The sequence below is a fragment of the Heliconius melpomene genome, chromosome 1 (assembly GCF_056956725.1).
Source record: "Heliconius melpomene rosina isolate 202511_hmr_F chromosome 1, ASM5695672v1, whole genome shotgun sequence".
Taxonomy (NCBI): Eukaryota; Metazoa; Arthropoda; class Insecta; order Lepidoptera; family Nymphalidae; genus Heliconius; species Heliconius melpomene.
Window position 1 is genome coordinate 571547 of NC_140389.1, and position 25776 is coordinate 597322.

General features: G+C 31.0%; 4 protein-coding genes and 3 non-coding genes across 10 annotated transcripts; 1 reads left to right on the forward strand and 6 right to left on the reverse strand.

The window, feature by feature from the left end:
- Nucleotides 1-666: 666 nt before the first annotated feature.
- TRNAD-GUC (transfer RNA aspartic acid (anticodon GUC)) lies at nt 667-738 on the forward strand. The gene has a single exon. It is a non-coding gene; the product is annotated as a tRNA-Asp (tRNA).
- A 560-nt stretch (nt 739-1298) lies between these two features.
- On the reverse strand, nt 1299-4073 carry LOC146540852 (uncharacterized). The gene is made up of 3 exons (XM_085191483.1): nt 4068-4073; nt 3534-3644; nt 1299-3251 (listed from the first exon to the last, which is right to left on the reverse strand). Exons 1-3 carry the CDS (start codon nt 4071-4073, stop codon nt 1299-1301), a joined length of 2070 nt encoding a protein of 689 aa, XP_085047609.1.
- A 1480-nt stretch (nt 4074-5553) lies between these two features.
- On the reverse strand, nt 5554-11340 carry LOC146540853 (uncharacterized). The gene is made up of 3 exons (XM_085208074.1): nt 8118-11340; nt 7723-8031; nt 5554-7605 (listed from the first exon to the last, which is right to left on the reverse strand). Exons 1-3 carry the CDS (start codon nt 8844-8846, stop codon nt 5602-5604), a joined length of 3042 nt encoding a protein of 1013 aa, XP_085064200.1. The 5' UTR covers nt 8847-11340; the 3' UTR covers nt 5554-5601.
- Nucleotides 11341-11479: 139 nt separating this feature from the next.
- Glo1 (Glyoxalase 1) lies at nt 11480-15105 on the reverse strand. Of its 4 annotated transcripts, XM_085208086.1 has the most exons (6): nt 15027-15069; nt 14941-14991; nt 14745-14817; nt 13062-13285; nt 12351-12461; nt 11480-11905 (listed from the first exon to the last, which is right to left on the reverse strand). In XM_085208086.1, exons 1-6 carry the CDS (start codon nt 15062-15064, stop codon nt 11782-11784), a joined length of 621 nt encoding a protein of 206 aa, XP_085064212.1. In that variant the 5' UTR covers nt 15065-15069; the 3' UTR covers nt 11480-11781. The 4 variants fall into 4 exon arrangements, with proteins under 4 accessions (XP_085064212.1, XP_085064220.1, XP_085064237.1 ...); XM_085208094.1 differs by having other exon boundaries at nt 14941-15105; XM_085208111.1 differs by lacking the exon at nt 14941-14991 and having other exon boundaries at nt 15047-15070.
- Nucleotides 15106-15770: 665 nt separating this feature from the next.
- LOC146540855 (uncharacterized) lies at nt 15771-17950 on the reverse strand. Its single transcript, XM_085208123.1, has one exon. The coding sequence runs from the start codon at nt 17680-17682 to the stop codon at nt 17140-17142; it is 543 nt and encodes a 180-aa protein (XP_085064249.1). The 5' UTR covers nt 17683-17950; the 3' UTR covers nt 15771-17139.
- Nucleotides 17951-18778: 828 nt separating this feature from the next.
- TRNAA-CGC (transfer RNA alanine (anticodon CGC)) lies at nt 18779-18850 on the reverse strand. The gene has a single exon. It is a non-coding gene; the product is annotated as a tRNA-Ala (tRNA).
- Nucleotides 18851-21567: 2717 nt separating this feature from the next.
- On the reverse strand, nt 21568-21639 carry TRNAA-CGC (transfer RNA alanine (anticodon CGC)). The gene has a single exon. It is a non-coding gene; the product is annotated as a tRNA-Ala (tRNA).
- Between the last annotated feature and the right edge of the window lie 4137 nt (nt 21640-25776).

The following is a 25776-nucleotide window of genomic DNA, read 5'->3' on the forward strand; positions in this document are numbered from 1 at the left end:
CCGCTTATAGCAGATGGAACCTAGTGTTAAGATACTCCGTTCCCCTCTTTCCGTTGAATTTTTCAAGGCAATGCGAGTTGAGTGGTCGCGTTACAGTCACACCATTGTACCTCTGCTTTACAAGGGCCTTATTTTTATTTTATTAAAAGTTTTTTTATAATTTCTACAGACTTTGTGCGTCAGTGATGCGAGGTTTATTAGGTTTGCAAATATTCTGTTTTGTGTTTGTTTTTGTTAATTTATGGATTAATGTTTTTTCGGCTTCAAAGACGAAATAAAAACAATATTTGTATTCTTTCAGTATGCTTCCCGTACCGTACTATCACATGTTATACGTTTTTTTTTATAAAAACCTCATATTGTGTTATTGTAGTCTAAAATAAAATAATAAAGGTTAGAATATAATTTAATGTAAATAATTACATATCAAATATCAACCTATCGCGGTTACAATCGTACATTTTGAAAAAAATTAAATTTAATATTTTTTTTTGTTATTTTCAATCGTTCTGATTTATAAATAAACATTAATAATATTAGACATAGATTGATGTTATTCTGTGTTTAATTTTCTGTTTAATTATAGAATCGCAATTTTGTATAAAAAAGAAATTTAACGACATGCTTTGTTGAGATTATTTTAGTTTTTGAGATCATTATGTACAGTCTTCGGTAGTATAGTGGTCAGTATCCCCGCCTGTCACGCGGGAGACCGGGGTTCGATTCCCCGCCGGAGAGTTTCTTTTTATTTATTTTTTTCCTGTTTTTTATTATTTATATGATTTTTTTTGCTAATATTGTTGAATTAGTCTACTGTTGATAGTTAAAATAAGTAGTAGCATATAATACAGGCAATATTGTTACATTATGTTTATTTTTTATATTAGTAAGTACTAGGTTAGTATATTTGATGATAATATATTAAAGGAGTATATTTCACAATAATTGTTTTTTTTTTAGCTTTAAATTAAATGCTATTGAAATTTTTCATAATTTCAATAGTGAATTTCAATAGTTTCAAACCTTTCTTAAAATTTTCTAATGAGGTTATAGCCCGGCTAATTGCTATAAAAATTTGCAAATCAAACAAGTTCATTCGAGGAAGTCTTGGGGTCCGTGACGTAGCGGATAAGCTCCAAGAGCGTCGCCAGAGACAGTATGGCCACGTTGCGCGCCGGCCTAGGAACTATGTCGGATGGAAGTGCCTGACATAATACGCCGGGATTGATGCCAGGAGGAAGGAATAAGGTACAAAATACTCAAAATAAAAAATATATATATATTTTTTATAAATTATTTTATCCAGTTTGATATCCGCTTGCGTACATCGAGTACGATGGTACGTTTGATGGTAATACACTGTTTACCCCATTATAGCTGTAGACTGACGGTCTGCCGTAAACATTAGAACTTACACTACTTGAAAGTAGGTTACTAGGATTATAATTTAAACCAGACTGATATAAAAATTTTGTTTTAGAAGGAAAACCGTAGCTTAAGTATGGATTTGAGCCGATTCGTTGATTAAAATGACGTTCTGAAGAGTTATTACTAGCGAGCTTTACAAGCGTTTCTATGAATGATAATGGGTCGACTTTAGTTTTGTTGGCTTCAGTATTAAGATTTAGAGTTGAATTTTGTGCTTCTAATCGTTCATCTTGTGTTTTGTTTTCAGTAACTATTTTAGCATTTAGGAGTGTACCGTTAGTTGCTATTAATTTAACCAATTCTTCATGTTCCAAATGCTTCAAGTCTCCTGGAGCTTCAGTTATGTTTGAGTGCATCAACAGTTCCTGATACAACTTTTTTGGTTGATTCCTCAAATATGGATTTTTGATTAACAGTTTTTGCAAATTATATAAGAATATGTAGTAGGGTACTCTGTATTTGACGTAATATAATGGCTCGTACGCGAGCTTCGGTCGTTTAAGCATGTATGTTAATTCGATAACTTCGTTTTGGTTAGGTATTGTGTTTAATTTACCTTGATTCGTTACGCTGAACTGTGATAAATCGGGTAATTGGACATATTGTTTAGTTTTATCAGGTGTTATATTGAGGGTATCAGGTGTGACGTAAGAACCAGAGTATGCATTTAGAAATTTGTTACCAGTTTCATCTGTCTGTGATTTTATTGAATATAACAATTGATATATATCATTCATGTTTAATTGATCTGGATTTTTTGAGTTAGAATCATATGAGGTTTGTTTGTCTGTTTGTTTCGGCTGGTTTTCAGCATCTAATTCACGATCGTTTGAAGGGGGTTGAGGTTTATCTATTTTTGATGGAGGCAAAACATTTATCCCTAGTGATTGTAGTAAATTTAGAGCATCTGAACTGGTTGCATCTTCAATATTTTCATTATTCTTATTTGGGTTTCCAACCGTTTTTAATTTTTCAGTCAGAATTTTCATGAAGTCTTGGTTATTATTTGCATTTGGTGAAAGATCTTTTGAAGCAGAATAAAAATCTTGCAACGGCAGTTTATTATTACTAGACTGTTCAGTCCTGGACTCATCAGGTAACATCCATTCGGGATATAGTCCAAGGAGACTACCTGGAGATTTATTAGGCACATTATACAACAAGTTATTAGAATTCACGTTACTGTTCTGTGGTATTAAACGACTTAAATAATCTTGTAAACTTGTTGAACCGGACCCTAAATTTGGTTTTAAATTTTGTAGTGCTTTAATAACGTTATAAACGCCATTATATTCAGGATTAGTATTTTGTGTACCGAAACCTTGTAAATAAGGGTTGCTGACGATAGATTGTTGGATTTCACCAGAGGTGTCATACTTAATACGTGGTAGTTCATCAACTTTACAGTTTCCTGTAACCAAACAATACTTTGCCACTTGATTGTACGCGTTGTTGATGAAGCTAACGAGAGCGTTTAATATATGCTCACATTTGTCCGGTATGTCGTATTGAAGAGACAGTTTAGCTTTTAAGTTTTTATCACTTTGTTTACGCAAAGCAATCTTTTCTTCATCTGCTTTACTAATTTTTTCTAATTGATCTTCTAGAATTTTTACCTCGTTGTGGAGATCATCGTGGACATCATTGTTAAGTGAAGCTTTTGTCAATATGATTTTGATAGTGGATATAACATCTTTAAATTTCTGCGGCTCTAGCAACGTTTTCGGTAGAGATTCAGTTAGTATATTTAATATCTTAAGTAATACATCTGTATTTGGACATTTCGATGATTGTGGCTCCTCGATGTTTACTTTAGAGTTCGTCTGTAATTAATTAAATATTTGAAGATATCGATAACGTACATTTAACTGCAGTAAAATCTAAATAAAAAAATAACATCTAGATGTTATTACTATTGAAGTTTTTGAATAATGTCTAGACATTATTTACTAATATTTGCGATTAAATTGACGCAGCTCGTGACGAAGATCTTAAAAATGAACCTAGTAAAATATAATATCATTTTCACTTTAGAAACATAAGGATAACATAAGAAGAACTCCCTCTAAAAGAAGTCATTGTATTTGAAAATAATAGACACTTACTTGAGGTGTCTGTTTTTCGTTTCGTGTGGTATATAAATGCTGTAAATTAGAAGGCATCAACTTGATTGGCTTCAGCTCAGATGATTTTCGGGTTAGATTTCTATGGATCGGCTGGTGAAAAAATATATATTTATGTTTATTTTGGCGCAGGAGCATAGCGTTGGTCATGGTACAATTCCGGGAAATGAATTCATTTCATTTTCATTTCATCGCTCTCGTAACAAGACGTTGAGTTTCGCTACTAAACACGCAATAGCCCGAAAATTAATTTAGGGTCTTATTATTACTATTTGGTTTGATATTATTAACGATAAGTAGTTGAAATGTAGGGTACATTTCAACTACTTGAACGCTATAGTTGTGACTACAAATCTCTTTTTAAGCGTTGTCTATAGTTTTTAAATACTTCACACTTTTGTGCAAAGGGAATCTTCAATTAAGTGTTAAAATATTCAGCTCTACATTTTCCACCGAATTTTCGAGACATTATATTTTAAGTGGCGGAACTCATTCCCGAATAGGGATCGAACCCACATCCATCGCGATTCATAGACAAAATAAAAAAATTACCACATTATCCATACACGCTGATGAAATCAAACAGAGAAATAAAAAGAAAACCGGCACCATCGTAGGAACCACTTAAGCAAATGAAGCTTTCAGTTGTGTTGTTTAATTATGAGCTGTGAAATTGTTCCTATCGGTAATTACTTGCTAGGTTTTTAAATGTAACTTGAACAAATATTAATTGAATGTATTATATTACTATTTATGATAAGTTACACGTTCATAAATAATTAACAACATTATTATGTTTATTCAAACAATTGAGCAAAATAGAATTGAGTCAGATAAGTTGAAGTAGCCGTATAAATTTTGAAATAATGTTTTATATTGTATTGTCTAGAATCATATTTGAATACGCAGTTTGGTGGCGTGTCTAGTAGTTCGATATCTCGTTGAATTCAGCTGTGATAAGCCCACACGTTACATCTGGTTTGATAATCTTCATCCTGGCTAAAGAAAGCATATACATAAGCTAGAAAAATACTTGGCTGTTAAATGCAACAACAACAAAAAATTCCACCACTTGGGACCCACTTTTAAAAACTGGTTTTTACGTGACCTAGTAGTATCATCGATACTAGAATGTCACGTAAAAACCATGAGGAGGATCCTTCTAGTATCATCGATATTGTGTTTTCTAAAGAAATACTTACTTAGACGGAAAATAAGAATTCAGTTAATGTAAAATAATAGTGTAGTATAAATATTTCTTGCATCAAAAAAAGAAGGATATCGGGATAGTGTGCTGAAATACGTTGGGAAATAAGTATACTTATACAAAAAACTAATAAGCTTTTACTGCAGTAAAGAATAATCTTAAACAATAAACAAAAATGGATGTTCACTTGTTTATGCTCCTATATTTAAGTAAATAAAGACAAATATTAGATAAGTAAGTACGTGTATGATGATAAAGGAATCAGTGCTTCTTCATTCTGCCCAAGCACCATGCTGGAGTAAAGTAAACGTAAAGTAATTATGAATTTGATGTCGTTATATTTCAATGGGACGGTATAACTGCACCGTAAGCGCGCTAGTTATGTGTTCGATCTCCATTTTTTTTGGTATCACAATGTGCAGATTTTTTAAAAAAATCAGATTTGTGCTGTATCTCGCATACAGCAGGATAGGCAGAGAGAACCTAGTGTTAAGACACTCCGTTTTCCACTTTGCGTTTTTTTTTATATTGAATAGACTTGCGTTTGACCGCAAGTCTGGTGAGCATTGATGAGATCTACGGTGGTTACGGTGGCACGCTTGCCTAGCGTTATACGAATATATTGACGAGTTTAATTCTGCGTCTTCATTTTTTGGTTTTTAGCATCAAGGTTTCGTATATATGAATTCAAGGTTCTATTTGTTTTCAATACTGTCAAAATGCTTTACAATATTATAATACAGAATTTCCTTATAAATTACTTTCAATGTACATGGGGATAAATGACAGGTTACATTCAAAATTTAAGTTTATATTATATTTATAAAATATTCACATTTAAAATTAAAAAATTATAGATAATAATGACTTATATAAAGCTAATTTTAAATTATGTATAAAAGTATTTAAAAAGATATTGTCATATGTTCTCACTGTATTATTTGTCACAGGACTTATTGGATTAATTAGTAAAAAAAATATTATTTTCATCACTTGTTCTTGGGGTAAAAGTTTAAATTGTAATAATTTTTTTAAAAATAATATTTTTTCTTTTAAATCATTATTTGTTAATGATATATCATTTAAATTATTTAGCTGCACATATTTTGATATAATTTTCTGTATATCCAAATCATTATTCCAATTACAATTTGAATGTGTTAATAGTGGTAGTATTATATTTAAAATTTTTAAGTTTTCTAGCAAAATGTCATTTGTATCTATACTTAAATTAGCGTTTATATTAAACTTATGTCTATTAACTAATTCATTTGTAAGTAGCTCGGTAATTATATTATTATACAATCGTATATTATTTGGATTAAAGACCTTGAGTAATAATTTTAACACCACTACTAATTCAGATAGTATTTGTCTTAATTTTACAATTTCATTTGTAATTGTATCTCTTGGAGGTTCTATTTTATTTACATAATCTGTGTTGTAATTTGGTTCTCTGATTTTTATATCTCCATCTTTATTAACAACAACATTATTTAATTTCGGTGATTTGATATCATACATATTATTTAAATTCGGATTTTCTGATGTCCTTAAATCCATATTATCTTTTATTATATAATTGTTATCGGTTTTACTTAATTTCTTTTTATTATCAGTGGTAGTACCTATACTGTTTAATTTTGACGATGTAATATCAAGTATAGATATTAGATTCGGTTTTTCTGATGGCCATAAATCTATAAAATCTATATTATCTTTCAATATATGAATATCTTTATTTTTCTTTTCTTTATTATCTGTATTTGTATCTGCACTGTTTAATTTTGGTGATTCAATATGAAATATGGATGTTAGATTTGGTTTTTCCGATGTCCATAAATCTTTAAAATCTATATTATCTTTCAATATATGAATATCTTTATATTTATTTTCTTTATTATCTGTATCTATATTGTTTAATTTTGGTGATTCAATATCAAATATGGATGTTAAATTCGGTTTTTCTGACGTCCATAAATCTATGACATCTATATTTTTTTTCATTTCAATATCTTCATTTTTATTCGATTTATATTCATGAACTGTATCTAAATTATAAGGTTTTTCTGTTTGTATATTTAATATGCTTTTAGTAGTATAAGGTACAATTATAGTTTTATAATTTTCTGGATCTCCATTCAACATTACCTCTTTTTCTAAGGAAAGATTATTATTTTTAATGTTTTCATTATTTGTAACTAAATTATCATTTGGCATATTGAGATCAGACGATGATCTTAGAGGTGTACTTATATTAGTTTTGTTTTGATCAACGATATCTTTAATTATTTCAATGTTGATATCATCTGTGCCCTTTACTAAGTCTACACGCTCTACTTTTCCTTTCTTTATTTCTTCCTTGTCTGTTTCTATATTTAAATCAAATTTATTATCATGATCGTTTCCCACATTTTTAATAATTGGCAAGTATGTCGAACTATCTGAAGTTATGTTATGATCTAAAGGCATATTTTCATGTAAGTTTTCAAAAATATTCGTTATCGGACCACGTTTATTATCTTCATTTGACATTCTGTATGAATTTATCTCCACAATATGTGAATCTTCTGATTTGCTTGTGTTAGCAGTTGCTTCAGAGGTTTCAGGAATATGTATATAGTTACTTAAATTATTTTTTAATTCATGTTCGTTTAATGAATCATGAAAATTTTGTATTAAAATTGTAGAATCATTATTAACAACTTCATATCTCTCTGGATTTTCTTGTAGAAAAGCAGATTCATTAGCATTTAAAGGTTCATTTAAATTTATATCGTTTCTAAATTCATCGTTTGTATTTAAATCTAATTCTTGACTGTTGTTCATTGATTGTTGAGATGTTTCCTAAAAAAATGAGATATTTGAAATTGTTAGTTTTTACTACATAAAGTACATAACGATATATGTATATAGCTATATAAAAATGTTCTTAAACATTGAGAAATAATATTAATTTTATACCTTCGTTCCGTCTCTTGTTTCTACTTTTTGAGCCCGTTGAAGATATTCCATAATTTCTAAATCTGTTATACCTTTTTGTATTAAATACTTCACAAAATCCCTAAGTATTAATATGTATATTTCATTATTCTTAAAAGCGTCTTCTCCTTTTGGCGGATTATGTACAAAATAATTGTAGGAATTAAATAAAGCTTGTTTTTCTATTGCCTTCATTATTCCTTCATTCTTAAAATTATTAAGCATATTATCATTAAAACGTATAACTTTTGTATAATCATTAGAATTTTGACTCTCATTGGTAAATAGAACCTGTAATGTAAACAAAGTTAAAAAAAAATACTTTTTAAACCAATATATAAAATTTCATGAACTATTAATATTTATTGTATTATTACCTCAAATCCTTTGTCGGTAACTTCACGTTGTCTATGTAAATATTCCAAAATTTCCAAACCACTAATTCCTCTATCTACCAGGTAGTTTATAAAATTATGCAATAGTAGTTTAAATATAATTTGCGAGTTGTGATAATCCCCTTTAGGTGGATGTCTAATAAAAAAGCCGAAGGAATTTAGTAAAGCTCCTTTGTCTACATTAAAAACATTATTTTTTATAGTTTTTCGCATATTACTTTGACCATCTTGAAGAGCTACAATTTTTTGCAAGTTTCTTCTGCCAGTACTATTGTTCACCGTAACCGGTTGCATATTATCAAGATCATTATTTTTTAGATTATCTTCGCTTACTATAGTTTTTTGAACTTCATCCAGTTCACCGTTATTTACAATAATGTTTTGCAAATTACGTAAACCATCTTCCTTAACTATAACTTTTTGCATATTGTCCAAACTACTATTTGTATCCAAAGTAACTTTTTGACCACCCCTTGATGTAGTAAGTTTAATTGGAACATAATGTATAACTTCTATATATTTATATGGCATTGATTTAATCATTTTTATTTTATTGACATTGTCAGTTGAACTCATTTCTTTAACATTTGTACTATGTTTTATATTATCAGGATTTTCAGACAATGTTGTATTATTATTACGACTTATTATGTATTTTGCTATAACTTCTGGTATTTTACTACTTATATTTTTGTCTGTTAAATTATACATAATGTCTGGTTTCAAAATTTCACTATAAGGATATTGTGCTTCCTGGACCTGAAATTATATTAAATAAAAAATTGATACAGTTGTAGTTTTTATCTGCATTTATATTCTACAGTTTGCAAGGAGAGGTGATCTGGACACTCTGAGAGCTACGATGCCATAGACAGACTTACATATATACTTACGTCACACTTATCACTTATATCACTCCTCTGTTTTCGTTTGGAGTTAAAAAAAGCCATGATAATGTCATAAATATGTTAACAATTTTAAATAAATTTTATATAAATGTGTTCTAGGTTCACACTGTATCCCGCTCATATCAAAAATAGGCAGTCCCTCTGCCTATATTTGATATTACCTAAAGACCAAGTGTTAAGACACTCCGTTCTAATTAACATACTTTTGTTTCCCAGTTTCCCCCGAATTCTCGAGACATTGCATGTTGAGTTGTGTAATTAAACACCGCGTTACCACAGCGAGGAAATAAAATGATATTAAATATTTCACCCTAGTTTCCAATCAGACTCTTGTGCCCCTGCCCAACCACGGCCTATCTACCTATAATAAAGTTAATTATGTAATTTATTATATACTTAATATATATTAAGTAAAAAAACTAAAAAGAAATCTTGTACCTCTCTGTACACGTAAAAATTAACAATGAAGTTTCAAACACTGACAACACTTTCCTGAATCCAACACATCATAATTAAAACCAACATAAAAAACACGGCAGACATACTTACATAACACAAAATCCCCGCAATACTTATGAGAAAATACACAAAAAGCGTCTTCATGTTTGAAAAATGAATGAATAGTGACGATAAAATGTATTTATAATATTTATAATAGAAAATGTATAGCGAAACCAATCGAAATATTGTTTTAGTATATTGGCCGTATAATTGTAAAATCTTGAAAAGCGTTGAATTGATTTTATGTTAAATATATTTAAACGTAACATAATTGGACTAATGAGATTGTAGATGGTTGTAAGTTGATGTCAATATTACTTTTAATAATATTTTGTACATATTTAAAATGAAGTATATTTATTATAGGTACATTTATATGAATAAAATAATGGTTAATTAATTTTGTATGATGTTGTATTTCATTTGTAATTTTGGATATAGAATGCTACGGTTACATAATGATGACAACAGGGTGTCGCACCTCATATTCCCTAACGTTCCTCACGTCCACACATGTGATCTGGGGTCCATCAATACGATCTCCCAGTCACACAAGTGATCTCACGTCCACAAATGTGATTTCATGTCCACAGCGAGGAAACATAAAATAATAATTTATTTCCCCCAATGGGAAATGAACCCACAACCACCGTTTACAGTCAGACGCTGTGTAACTGCGAGACGATGACCTCAATTTAAATTTATTTATGATACTAAATCATGTATAAAACATTGTATAAGTATGTATATTTTTAAAAAATCCACAAGTGTATTTAGACTTGCAACTAGAATAATATAAAATTAAAGTAAAAAAAATATTATTAAGCAATTCATTGCAAGGCTACTATAATGATAATAGTATGTGAAATTAGAACCTGTTGATGTCAATCGGGAAGCTAATGATGGTTAAGTATATATCTATTGTAATTGTGTTATATTTCGAAAACAGCAACTGTTGAATTTCTTGCCAGCTCTTCTCAGCAGAACTTCCTTTCGAGCTATGTAACTTGACGATTCAAAGGTGCTTCAAATGGTCTAAATGAATAAAGAATATTTTGCTTTCTTAATTTTTAATTAAGACTAGTGGACCCGGACGCGGCTACGCCTGCTTGAAGTATAAGAATATTTTCGCGTCGGTCATACTGTGCCGCCCGTAGGCTAGGTCATTTCGAATCAGTGACATCTCTTTAATTATTTATTAGTATGTTATACAGTAAACTATAATTTCAATCTAGATAAAATGCTAAAAGTGACTATTATATTTATTTTCATAAGGATGAATATCAAAATGTCGCGGTAACGGTTGCGAAGCGACGCGACGGTTGTTATTAACATGGCAGAATAAATTGCATGTCAAATAAGAAAGTACTTTAAAATATATTAGTATATATGTGTAATGTAATGTTATGTAGCCTATAGCACTTCTGAAGAATGCAGCTTTCATACAAAACAATAACAAAGTAAATCGGACCAGTAGATCCAGAGATCTTAGCGTTCAAACAAACAAACAAACATACTCTTCCGCTTTATTATATTAGTATAGATTAGGGTTGCTGGGACGACTCGTGGAAATCCTTAAGGAGGCCTACGCCTCAACAGTGGGCGTACAAATAACTGGAACGATAATGATAATGGCGATGAAAACTTTTATGAAAAACACTAAACTGTAAATTAATAGTTTAAAAAACTAAAAACAGGCATTTTACAACAGAACATTAATGGGACGAAATATATTAACTAATAGACAGTGCAAGGCCATCAGCCATCTTCCAATTCCATCATCACACCAGCTCGATAGTATCATCTAATTATAAATACAATAACTGTGTGCACCTAGTGCATGTAATTCCGATTCTAAGATTTTATAACAAGTGAGTTATAGGTCAACTTAATAAAAGCATGTGGATAATAAAAAGACGAAAAGAAAACAAAATATAAACAGACATAAACAATTTATTTTTCAAATTATTTATATTATCTTTAGGCTTATTCTATTATAATAGCATACGTATATTATAATAAACAGTACTAAATACGTAACTACTTATACGTATAAATTTAAATTTATAACTGAAAGAAATATTAAATCAACTTTCATTTTCAAAAAAACTATTATATACAAATAAAAATCTATAAAAAGACTACAAAAAAAACGTATTAAAAGTATTAAATACTTATTATACAAAATAAATACCTTTTACCCAAACAAAAAAGTATTAAATACCTTGAGAACAGGTTCAACAAACAACTTTAGATGTGAATATCTCAATCCAATAACCGTCAGGATCTTGTATGAAGGCTAAGCCCTTCATTTTGCCATCTTGTGGTTTTTTTATAAATTTAACACCTTGTTCTTCAAATCTGTTACACAATAAATTAATTTTAGCTTCACCCTGTATCCCGTACTTAGCAGGGTAGACAGAGGGCACCTAGGAACCTAGTGTTAAGACATTTCGTCGCCCATAATATACTATTGATGAATAATAATATTGATGATAATTTAAGATAATTTTGTATTTCTCCTTAAGTGAAATGTAATTTCTTTTGAGAAATAAATAAACTCTTTAACCACATAAAATACTTTTGTTATACTTTTGTTCCCCACTTTCCGCCGCATTCTGGAGGTTGCTAAGTTTGCGTGCTAAGTGGAAGTTCTCAACGTCGCGTTTTGCCCCATTACTAGAGTAAGAATATGAACATGTTAAATATGTAATTTTCTTGAGTGGGAATCAAACCCACCAACCAACCCACCCAGCGAACCTGTCGCGTTTACAATTGGCGCAGGGATAATAATAATGATGTTTACCTGTTACAAGCTTCATCGACATCTGGAACTAAAATCCCAATATGTCCGAAACCACGTGGATCCGAGTTACCGTTGTGATAAGTTGAATCATCACTTTCAGTTCCCCAATTACTGAAATAATAAGAAATATAAATTTGTATATTTTAGGGTTAAGTTATCCAAAAGAAAAAACGGGATCCCTTTAGGATCACTTTGTTGATTGTCTGTGCACTTATTGAGACAATTTATTTTGAGATCGCGTGGAGATCAACCTGAAATAAATATCACATATCCAAGTATACCGTTTTTTGGAGCACAATTAAAATCAAGCTTCTACGGCAACGCAATTAAAAGATTTTTTGAAATGTATGAAATTCATCGTAATCAAATGCTATTGGCTAACTTCCCGTAGACCTAGAATTTTGAAATATGGGAGGAAGTGAAAACTTACAAGTATATTAAAGAAAAGTTCATTACAAAATTATATTTATACTTTGTTTTATATAAAATTTATGCATGCAAATGTACAAACGCTGTATCCCGCACCAAATTCTGGAGGCATTGCTTGTTGAGCCAAGAGTTTATTAACTTTTTAAAATAGGCCTACAATGATAAAATTGGTACAGAACCCAAGGTTTTCGAGTTTGACTCGCATTTCACTGTATTATTTTTATGAAAAGATTTATATACAATTTAATTTATCTATATATATTTTAATTTAAAAAAACTTACTATGTCAATTCCAAAGTGGCTTTTCTTGTCATAGCCCATGCTGTCTTTTGACTTTCATCTTTTGGTACTTCATTTGGATTTTCATAGCCCATGAAAAACAATGAGAATTTCATTTCGGGAAAATGTAATTGTTTTAACAAAGTCATTCCTAATATTCCCGTATAGAATGGTATCGATTTTTTCGGATCTTTTATTCTATACATTGTTTGTTGGAACATAAAGTCCTGGAAAAGAGCAAAAATAAAGTAATTTTAATTTTTTTTCCTTTTTTATGGAACAAAAACCTACGTTTTCATATGTATTTATATTCCATACCTCAAAAAAAGGGTAACAATGAATAAAGCAATGAGAATTTAATTGAATTGAAGAAAAAGAGAATTTCATTGAATTCAAACAAACAATAGTTTCTGACTGTAAATGCAATTCTTATAAGTTCAATTCAGGTCAGTTGTACAGCATGTGATTGTAAATGCAATGGTTGTATGTTTCTACTCAGGGAATGGGAAGGGAATTTAATATTTTCATCTTTTCTACTCTATCATTAAGGCAAAGCGTGGCTTTCTACCAAACCGAGAATTCTACGAAAACTGGGGAATGCAGTGTCTTTGCATTACAATCTCCTCCCCACCTGCTATATGAGGGATACAATGCCATTATGCCAGTGTCAGTAAATGAAAATAATGGGTTCAACCCCACTCAGGGGAAAGTATCCTAGGTTGAAAGTACAATTAATATGTTTATATTCAAGTGATAGCTTCATTCCCTCTAAATAACCCTTTAAAAGTAATACATACAAGAAGTTAAAAAAATGTGTGAAAGAGAATTTAGGTTTTGTTTTTATTATTCTGAAATATTTGAGACTGTTGTGTAGTAGCGGCAACTGTAAATGTTTTAGTTGAAAGTAGTTAAACTTAGGTTTAATTTCAATTTAGGGGAATTAATAATTTATATAATTTTTATTTTCATGATCTAACAATGCAAAGCATGGCATTAAGTTTCATTTCGAAAATTAAGCATAATGCAAGAAGTAATGTTATTGTTGTTTTTATATACAGAATACAGTGCGAGGAATTTAAAAATCAATGAATGCTATGATTTTAATTTAATTACATAATAAGCATGTGATAATAAAATGACATACTAAATAATAACCAATAAAAATGTTATCATTTGTTTTGAATATAATGATGATAACATTGATAATATGGTAACTAATTACATAATTTTTTTCAACTTCACTCTCTATCCTGAACATAGCAGGGTAGGGAAAAGGAATCTGGGAACCTAGTGTTAAGACACTGTTCCCCACTTTCTGCCAAATTTTGGAGGCATTACATGTAGGGATGTGGCACTCAAAGCTGCATTTTGCTTTGTTTTTAGTAACAAGGATAAAATGAAAATATTTAATATTTTATTTATTCGAGTGGGAATCAAACCCACAACCTGTCGTTTTTAAAGTCACAGGCCTCTAATAAAACATTTTTTAATATTTCATATATTTTTTAAATATATGTCATGTTGGCATTCCTAAGAAAAAAAATAATTATTTAATTTAATAATTTCAATATATTACAGCGATATGGCAAAGTTAACAAAAATTTGCAGAGTAAACAATAAATTTAATCTCTGGGCTGTCGCCAAAGGTCAAATACTAGTAAGCTGAAATATATAAATTAGATTCACCTTAGTAGAAGGGCTCGGCGTTTTACATAGTGATTCAATTTCTTGCGGAGATATTCCTTCACTAGCCATTGCTCTAGAAAAAATATAGAATAATTAAAAATAATTAAATGTATAAAACTATGTAAACTTAAATTTTGGGGACATAATTGTGAAAAGAATGTATAGCAATATACAACAACATTGTTACATTTTTTACCTTGTTATTTGATAACAAGATGAATTATTTAAACGGAAACCTCTTAATGTACGTAAAATCACAGAACACATTTACTCTTTTATTTGCGTAAAATAAATGAACTTGCCGAAAACAGAAGTGACATATTAAGTAAATGTCAATTAGATTTTTTTATACCAATCTTTAATATTCGACAGATTATATAGTAAATATATTTATTTATCTTCCTGAGCTCTTTTTTAGGTTACTAATTTATTTTAAATATATCTAAACAATTTAATTTTTTAATTTAGTATTAAATGCACTCTTCAACAAAAAAATGCATTTGTTACTGCAGTAAAAACGCGAATATAAAAAAATATTTCTTTTTAAAAATTTATTTCTACTCTACAGGCCGTCGTGGCGCAGCGGCACAAGGGTGTGACTGTAACGTGACGGTTGTGGGTTCGATATCCACTTAAGGAAGTGAAATATTTATTTACGTTTATATTTCCATTTCATCGCTCTGGTGTCGAGGCAAAGCGCGGTGTTGAGTTCTGCCACTCAACACGCAATGCTTCCAGAATTCGGCAGAAAGTGGGGATCGGAGTGTCTTAACACAGTCCCTGCCTATCCTGCTGTGTGCGGAATGCAGCGTGAAGCTGATTTTTATTTCTGTTCTACTAAAAGTATGTGTATTTAATAATTAAAATCCGACCAGTTCCAGAGATCTTAGCGTTTTAACAAACGTTCGTTTGTTCAAACAAAGTCTTCCGCTTATAATAATATTAGTATAGATAAGATACCTCATTTTTACTAATTTTGAAATCAATTGTTGTGATACCTAGGGTAATTTCAATTTATAAAAAATATAATATGTACTTATTTTTAATTTAACTGTTTAATTAAATTTTTACAATAAATTGTACATTTAGTCTTGAAATACTTGCTGTTTTGTCTTCACTCCCCCTTTTATTTTTCTCCTTAGTGGTGTCTATAATTTCTCTAAGTATAAAAAGTATCTGTATTGTCATTATAATCAAGGAACTTAATTATTATGCTCTATAAAGATATCCAATAGATTATAAATATACTATACATTTTTCTCCTATGAAAATATGTTTTAACAATTAATTTACACAATCTAGAAATTTCTATTATGGATATTATATTTATTTAAATTTCACAACAATTAATTGATAAAAAAAAGTAAAAAGTACATTTAAGTAAAAATTTATATTTCTTGATTGCCTTGATTCATATACATATATGTATTTTCTGTACTTTGATTTTGTTTGTCATAAGCATAAAAATAGTTTTTATTATACATAATATATTGAGATTTTTCAAAATTCTAGTTATGATCTCTACATAGCAAGGTAGGCAAAGAGAACAGTATTACTGTTATTATCTTTATAAATAATAATAAATAAATTCTTTATTCAGTAATTAAATGTTACATATACACTCTAATTTCGTTAGAATATGGAAAAACCAAGACAACAATTTAGTAGAGGTGAGCGATGGCAGCCGTACTAGTGTAAACTGTGTCACAGCTGCCAGCATCTTTGCCCCTAAGACACTATTTCGATGACAAAAGTGAGAATACTCATCAGTTACATATTATTATGTCAACATAAGCAAAAATAAAGCGATATAACAAAAGGTTTAAATTAATTATTGAAAAAGAAGAAAAGAAAAAATATATTACTCTTATATTTTATAATAATAAGATTTTATTATTATAAAATATAATCCTTATAAATTCTACATGGCTTTCTAAACAGAGACTTGCATGTTAAAAAATTTTAAAATGTAAAAAATAATACAGATAAGTAACCAATATAATTTTAATAGAAAAAACAACAAATTAACATTATTAGCCTAGCATTATAATAAAAAAATCATGTCTATTTTAATCAATTTCTCCTATGATTTGTAACAATTATTATCTATTTATTGACTGCTATGTGACTGCAGCACCAGCCCACAAACAAAGCACACTTGCTTTCTTGCCTGGTTGTTCATTGATTTTACCAAGGCACTGTTCTCTTAGCAGGAAACTGTATTATCTGTATAATGCAGGTAATGACATGAAGACAAAAAGGGATAGAGGGATCTATTATTAAGACACAGTGTGGTTGGCGACATGACATGTTTATTGTTGGAACTCAAAACCTGGATTATTTCCCCAAGTGGGAATCCCAAAACCCACAATCATTACTTTCTCTGCTTCAACATTTAGCTGTCATCACTTTTTAAGTAATATTTATCATATAAATATCTTAATTCCTCTAACCAAACAATATCTCTTTCAACTGAAGTAACTTTACACTGATAAGCTGAAACCATTCTTACATTTCTAAGATCATCTACAAAAATGTCACCAACAACACTAATATATGATCCAGGGTCAAATTCTATAGGATTTTTATATTTTTTCTCTATGGAATTTAATAAAGCTGACATAGTAACTGTATTTCGATTGCCCTTTCTTGATGCTATCGATAAACTTTTAACTAAATCTTTTAAAGTACTTTCTGATAAATTTGTATTATTTTTTGTTGTATCATAATAAACATTTACACAACCTGTAGGATCACTTATTTCAAAGTTTGTTCTGCTTTCTGTTGTATTAAACATTGTAGTCATTACACCATGTATCATAATGTTTTTAAATGTATGGTCGAATAATTTATATATGTATTTGTTTTGTTCACTTCGTTCTGCTCTGTAAATATCTTGAATGTATATTTTTAAGGGAATTTTTTGATAGTTTTCCATGAGGAAAGTTACAATAATATTTTTATTGGATTTTACTCACGGTTTCGCAAGTTTCGAAACGATTTACATTATGTAATATACTCTAAGTAAAGTCTTCCTCGATTTATATATAATACAAAAAGAATATTCAATTTCAACCATTAGTTTTTGTTTCGATTAGCGCTTTTACTAAACAAATTTTTCTCTCGGCTTTTGGCAGATACAGTCTAATTTGTCAATTTTGATTGTGACATACTTGTGTTGTCGCCAACATTATAAGAAAATATACAAATTATTATTTTTGTAGCTAAGATAAAAAAAATATGTATTTACCAGTAGAATGGTATATCTATGAAACCCACTTCCTGTCTAAATAGAAATTACCTATATCTTTGTATATCATAATATATAATCAGTGAAAAAACATGTTTTAGTGTGTGGTAAATGTAAAACTAGTATTAACTTATACTTCAATATTTATATTTTTTATATTGAAAGTCGGGAACATTGTTAAAATGCAACTTAAGACTAAAATTGTTTCTATCCACCCTATTCAACCTTAAAATAGTACAAAGATCATAGAATAGATGGCGTACAAAGTTTTAATTTAATTAAACCAGTTTTTATTACACTACCAGAAAAACCACTACAGAAAAGCTTAAAATATTATCACATTTAGTAAGTATGGAAATTTCATAAAATTACACCGTACCATACCGTACTATACTTTTTATTTGAAAATTATTTTTATTTGGCTATTATTAAATTGTCGAAAATAATTATTTTCTAAACCAGTTGTGTTAAATGTTTTGGAATTGATTGGGAATGGGATTTTAATCTATTAAATAAAATATATTAACTGCAATATTATTCTTCTTCCCTATTTTGAAGAGAAGACAAAGGCTACCTGATTTATATAATTTAATTTAATTTACATATTTTTATGTACACCGCAACTCATTGCGCTAAATAAGTAATGTCCGGATAGAACTGTAACTCCAATTTATATTTTATAAAAAAATGTCGATAATTTTAGAATTATTACTTACTGTAAGCTTCTAATAAAAGGAAAAAGATTTTTCTAAACTAAAAATGATTTAAAACAAAACTGGATCTGTGGAGGTGCTGGGATTTGAACCCAGGACTTTCAGCATGCGAAGCAGACACTCTACCACTGAGTTACACCCCCTGTTCCCTAAATGGCAAATAATTGCTGGATGTATAATGCGAATTATTGATTCAATTTATAAACACATTTATGACATTGTTTTAAGCTTTTTATTTGTCCTGGAGACGGAAGACGGAATTCACCGCCGCGCTTTGCAACTTTACCAGAGCGTGAAAATGAAAATATTAATTATTTAATTTCCTCGAGTGGGATTGAATCCAAAGCCTGTCATTCTTACAATTGCACACTTGTGCCCCTGCGCCACAACAGGCTTCGCCAACACGCAATACCACCAGAATTCAGCGCCCAACGGAAGTGTCTCAATTTCAACGGAATGAATTAACACTAAGTTAAGTTAATCTGGACACTCTGCCTACTCTGCTATTGTGCAGTGCAAAAAACCATAACCCTAAAAGTCTTGTTAGTCCCACACAGACTATCTAATGGACTTATCACCAATACTATGACAATTCCGTTTTATCTTTTTATTTTCTACAACACAATATATGAAACAACGTCAAAGTTCACATCCGTCTGACTCTGAGTGAAGTGTATGTGTCAATTATGGTAACTACCCGTCTCGCTCGTGTGCGCGGTTGTACGTGTCTAGACTATTTAGTGATGTCGATATATAGATATCGATATTAATAAACTTAAACTTATTTATTAAATGTATTCTTCATGGGCGGATCTAAAGATATTTTCCTGGGGGACTTTGAATTTATAAATTGTATTGTATAAAGTGTTTTATTTAATTTTTTGAAGTTAATTTTTTTTGTTGATATAATATTCTACATCCATGATACCTTGTACTATTTATTTGTATCGTCTTTAGTTTTTATGTTTGATCCCCACTTGGAGAAATATTTGTTTTTTTGCAACTTCACTATCCCGCATATGTTAGGTTAGTGAAATGAAATGATAAGTGAAGTGGAATGACTGAAACTCTAGAACTTTGAAAATAAAATCTAATATATCGATACAAAACATTCTACACTCAAATGGGAACTAACGAAGATGCATTGAATTTGACAGCTCAAACCGAGCTGCACCGAGGGTTAGTTGCTTATACGAATACAATACATACATATATAATGCATATTGTATTGAAATTCCTATATCTTATAAAACAAAGTCGCTTTTCGTGTCTGTCTGAACTTTCTAACTCTTCTTCTAAACCACCCAACAGATTTTGATGCGGTTTTCACCATTAGCTCAAGTATTTTTCAGGGAAGGCTTATATATAGTTTATTATTTGTACATTCTTATGTAAATTAACATAAATACGATAAATGTTTATAAAGTCCTACCCGTTGAGACACTTTCGCGCATACGCTGCTTTAATGGTAAGTACTACATGAAAAAAATGTACTGGAGTATTGTTCCTCTTAATAAGATCTACAAAAAAGTCCGCGACAGCATATTTGTATCTTTTAAGAATAACATGTAGTGATCACATTTCTATCTAAAAATTGTAATTTCAATATGTTTTTTATTGTGAGGGATATTTTTCCATAATGGTATTAATCCTTATCCTTTAAAATACTTAATTAATTTTCTACGTTAAACGAAGATAAAATTTGCTTTTTACACTATTTCGAAATTGCGAATAGTTTTAGAGAAAAACGCGTTTAATTGTTGACACATCACGCCGTTCACGCATCAGCTATGTTTCACTTATTCCTTACGCTCAGCATATAAGTATATTAGTTACGTTGGCCATTTAATGTAGGACAAAACTGTCTTTTACTGTTTTTCATTTTAATAAGTACTTTAGAAGTTGTTACGATATCAAAAAATCCTTGCTGCGAAACGGCTCGCCACTCGCCATGCGTCCGCCGCGCCCGCCTGCCTTACACGCATCGGTGGTTCAGTGGTAGAATGCTCGCTTGCCACGCGGGCGGCCCGGGTTCGATTCCCGGCCGATGCCTCCGATTTAATTTTTACTTATTTCCTCACAGGCAGCCACGTAGTGCTTGCTTTTCATCAGGGACAGAATACTCTCTTCAGCATTAACCACAAGCTCGAAAAAAAAACCCGCCTGCCTCTATAGCAACGAAGATTTAGATGCGTTTGCACGTATTGGATAATTGGAGTTGAATGTATTATTTCAGCGCGATATATTTGGTTTCATATTTTTTGTAGTAGTTGTTAGTACGTAGGCTTTTGTTTATAATTTCTTCCGTTTAAAAATAGTCATTTAAATATATTTTAATAAGTACTTGAAAAGATTAGTAGCACAGATTTAAAATTACGGTACCTACTAAAAAATCCTTGCTGTGTAAAACAATTGGAAAATCCTTATTGAAACTACGAAAATGCGGGTTGCATTAGGGTTCAATTAATTTTCACATTATCTTAAGTGCTTTGCAAACATACATTATATGAATAATCCAGTAGTAAAAGCGGGCGAAGCCGCAAGAGGGTCGCTAGTTTATATATAAATATATATATATAAAATTTAAGTGTCCGTCAGTGGTTATGAAACACGTTTTTTGTTTGTGTTTTAAAAAATAATAAAATGTTTGTCTGCCTTTCTGCTTGAGACGGCTAAATTCCGAAACTAGTGAACAGATTTTTATAGGACTTTGACTGTAAGGGTGATGGGGGACGGGGTATTTTACTTAACACTCCCTCCCTATTCTCTCGGCCTATCCTGCTATATGTGGGATACGGCATGAAGGGAAAAATAAACATCTGATAAAAAAATATATAAAAGAGATGATGTATCTTTGTAATGGAGGTGCTGGGATTTGAACCCAGGACTTTCAGCATGCGAAGCAGACACTCTACCACTGAGTTACACCCCCTGGTACAACGAGGGTTATATTATTTATTCTGTAGAGAAGAAAGTGTTTAATTAGGTATTTCTATACAAATTTGACGTGTTGCTGTTTATTATTATACTTGTACCTTCTTCGTTAAACAAAATCGCTCTATTAGAAAAGTCGCTGCGTTGTGTTTCTCCACTCAACATGCAGTATCTCCAGAATTCGGCGGAAAGTGGGCAGCAAAAGTGCCTTAACACTAGGATCCCAGTTTCTGCCTATTAAATATTTTTCCTCATCATCGAACCCACAAACTGTCCTGCTTACAATCGCACGCTTGTGTCCCTGCGCCACGACTGGTCTCTAAAGAATCTAGACTTTAATTCAAGATATACCTATTTAAAATTTAAAAATATCTACTTTAAAAACAACTATTTAAAACTACCACGGGCAGGTACATAGTATATTTCCATTGTTGTAAGATAAGCGATCTTTGATTCCACTCCCTTTGTTTGCTCTGAGATTACACGAGTTAATAGATTTTTAATGTCCCAATATAAAACAAAGCCGATCTTAATGAAGAGATTTGGCGGATGGGATAGTGTTTCTACCCAGCTTGTATAGCAGTACAGTACAGTGGAATTTTATATTCTGTTTTACAAAATTTTTGTATGTTTGCCTTTATCAAGTATATATAGGCTGTCGTGGTGCAACGACAAAGCACTGATGTGAAGGTTGTGGACTCGATTACCACTTGGAGGGATGAATTACTTTCGTTTCTTCACCTAGGTAAGATTTGAGTTTTTGCGACAATAAACGCGAAGGTTGTGGGTTTTATTCTCAATTGGAGGAATAAAATATTTAATATTTTCATCGCCTTGCTCACATAATGACGTGGCGTTGAGTTCAGGCACTCAATACACAATCGATAATTTGTGGGGAACGGAGTGTCTAAATATTAGGTTCCCAGACTCACTCTGCTAAACCTGCTTTGTGCAAGACATAGCGTGAACCTACTTAAAGCACTCCGCTCTCCATTTTTTACTTCTATTTCAGAAACCGTTTGATTTGTCAGTGGTACAGTGTCTGCTCGACAGTTGTTGGGTTGGATTCCTAGTCGAGAGAATAATTATATTTATTTTTATATTTTTTTATTATTATATGTATGTTATTGTTCCTCCCTCTGGTAGACAAAGCGTGGCCATCACAGAGTGAGAATCGAACCCATGACCGCTTACAGTTAGATATTGTGCCGCTGGGCACGGTGACGTCACAAAACATTTCATTAACAGAAATATCAATTACGTTTATCGATAATCTTATTAAATCTTAGAGTTAAATAATATAATCCAAGTTATAATTTAAACAAGACCTGAAACAGAAGTCAATCAACAGATCCACCGTAACTACAAACAACTTCTACAATCTACGTACACCTAGGTACAACTAGGTACATCTAGACACTACTAGAACTAACCCTTTTGTATGCGCTTTGATACTTTGTTGGTGCTCTTGATTGCTTCCACATCAAATACTGACTTCTACTTTGTATAAGGTTTATTTATAGAACTGTGTTTGACTTAATTGATTGATTTCTTCTTCCATAGTTAGGATTGTGAATGTGGCCATCGGAAACACGACGATTGTGGGTTCGATTACCATTCTGGAAAACGAGTTTTTTTTATAAAATATTTTATTTTTTATAGTTTTCCCCGCCTATCATTGTAAGCAGTGGGAACTTTATGTAAATCCAATTCATACTCCACGTAAGGACCCAACTTTGGGACATTGCATGTTGTGTGTCTGTCAACTCAAGTAAGTGTCGGATTTTGTCTACCAGAAGGGTGAAATGAAAAAACTTTAAATATAATCGAAAATATATTCTTCGAGTGGAAATCGTAGCGGCAAACGTCGCGTTTACCGAAGAGGGCCTTTATAATAAGTAGGTATATCATTAATAATTCGAAATTGTTTATAAATGTATTTTATTATAAATAATCTGCCTTTGTATAAAATTTAGGCTTAAAACTTCACATTTCACATGTTTACACGAGGTATGATCAAAGGATGACAGTTTGATATCCATCACTCTATACACGTACGTATCTAGTGGCTTTCATATTCAACCAAACACTTACTTGCCAAGCAAGTCTTAAGTATACTTACTTATAGGTGTCTATGTATTTACAGAACGTGGTGGTTATAGAGTAAAAATTTTATTTAAATTATTCTCAACAATATATTTTTGGTAGCTATCCCACATATAACAGGGTTGAACTTAGTTCATTTTCTGCCTCATTTTTTTGAGACAACACGTGTCAAGTAGCAGAACTTATCGTTGCGATTCATGAAGAAATAAAAATAACTCATCGTCAGTGGGAATCGAATCCATAACCGTTGTATTTCCAGTCATACGCTGCTCCACTGCGCCACTACGGAATCTCATTCAGTAGGTACATTGCTGAGTTTATACAATAATGCTTTGCATTGGTTTCTGGTAGAAAACGTCATAAATAAAAAAACCAACGAAAATAAACTAGAAAAGAAAGCTTTAATTATTGTTATAAAAATCCATCTTAACCTACAAAACGTATTTCCCGCCATAACGCCCGCCATTTGGTGCGATCTCAAAATGGCGGCCATAACCATAGCGTATCTCGGAAGTCGTTAAAGGAATTTACTTTTATTTTTATTTATATTATTAATTTACTTTGTTTTTGTTTTAATTAAACAATAAGATGTTTTTTGTTTGTACAAGAATTTGAGTTTCGGGTTAAGTTACTGTCTAGGGAAAAATAATAAAAGCTATTTATATGTAAAATATATTTTATATTTTTTAAGATTCTTTATAATTAAATTTACTTTTACCCATATAATAGGCCTATGTAGCAGTCCACGAAGACAGGCTGACGACGACAATAATGATATTATACATGGTATAGAGTATGTGGGATTACCTACTAGTGCTGAATGCTCTTTATTATGACTTATAAGAAAGACTTTACTGAATATAAGAAAGTGGGATATAGACAAAACCTGCATCGTTACATTTAAAAGGTTCCAGTGAAAAAGAAAAAAAGGTTTTGCGCTATTATAATTGTATTTATTTAGCTTCACGCTTTATCCCGAATTTACCAGGGTAGGTAGAAGAAATTTTAAATAAATAAATTTTACCAAGATATCCTATTCCACATTTTACGTCAAATTTTCGAGACATTGGAACACAAATTCGGGCTTTATCTTGTTACCAGAGCGATGAAATGTAAATAATTCACTCCTCCGAGTGGAAATCGAACCCACAGCCGTCGCGTTTACAGTCCTTCGCTGTGCCGCAAGGGTGCCGTGAGTGTTTTCTCCAAATTCATTAACATTTTCAGTTTCGGGGCCGCCACTTGTGGAATATATTACCACGAGTGCTCTACGATGCGTGTTGTAATGGAGACGGTATTTAATTTGTTCGCTTCTAAGTAACTATGTAATAAAATTTAAGAAACTCATCATGAAACGTAGCAGTTATACGTACTTAGCTTAGATGACATTACAACAATATCATATTATCGAGCTGGTCTGATGACGGAGCGAGGATCTGGACAAGGGAACTCTTCTGATGTACTTAGCATGTTTGGATTACATTAGTTGTTAGGTTTAGATAGACATTTTGATTACTTTCAGTTACTCATTTATAATCTTTACATATTTACAGGCTGTCGTGGCGACACAGCCTCTGACCGTAAACGCGACAGTTTTGTTTTGATGGATTTCACTCTCACTTGCGGGACTGGATTATTTTGATTTCCCCGTTTTGGTAACTAGACATAGCGTAGTGTTGAATTCTGCCACTCAACACCCAATATCTTGAAAATTAGGCGGTGCGTGTTTTTGAAGTGTACTAGGTTCCCTCTGAATACCATGCTATATATACGCGGAATTCAGCGTCAACCTGTAAAATAACTTCATTTCCACATAATTAAACATTTTCTAGGCTTGTTTCTCAATAGCTCCCTTCTTAGTTCTAGGTATTTGATGTTCTTACTCTATAATAAAAATAAGTTCTTAAGTAAACAGCTTAAAAGTACAGCAAAGTTACATATAAATTGTTACATTTTCTTTCACTTTAGCTCTGTAATGTCTTTGAATTGGAGAAATGGAAGTTATTGTTTTAAATAATTTTCTCTTATT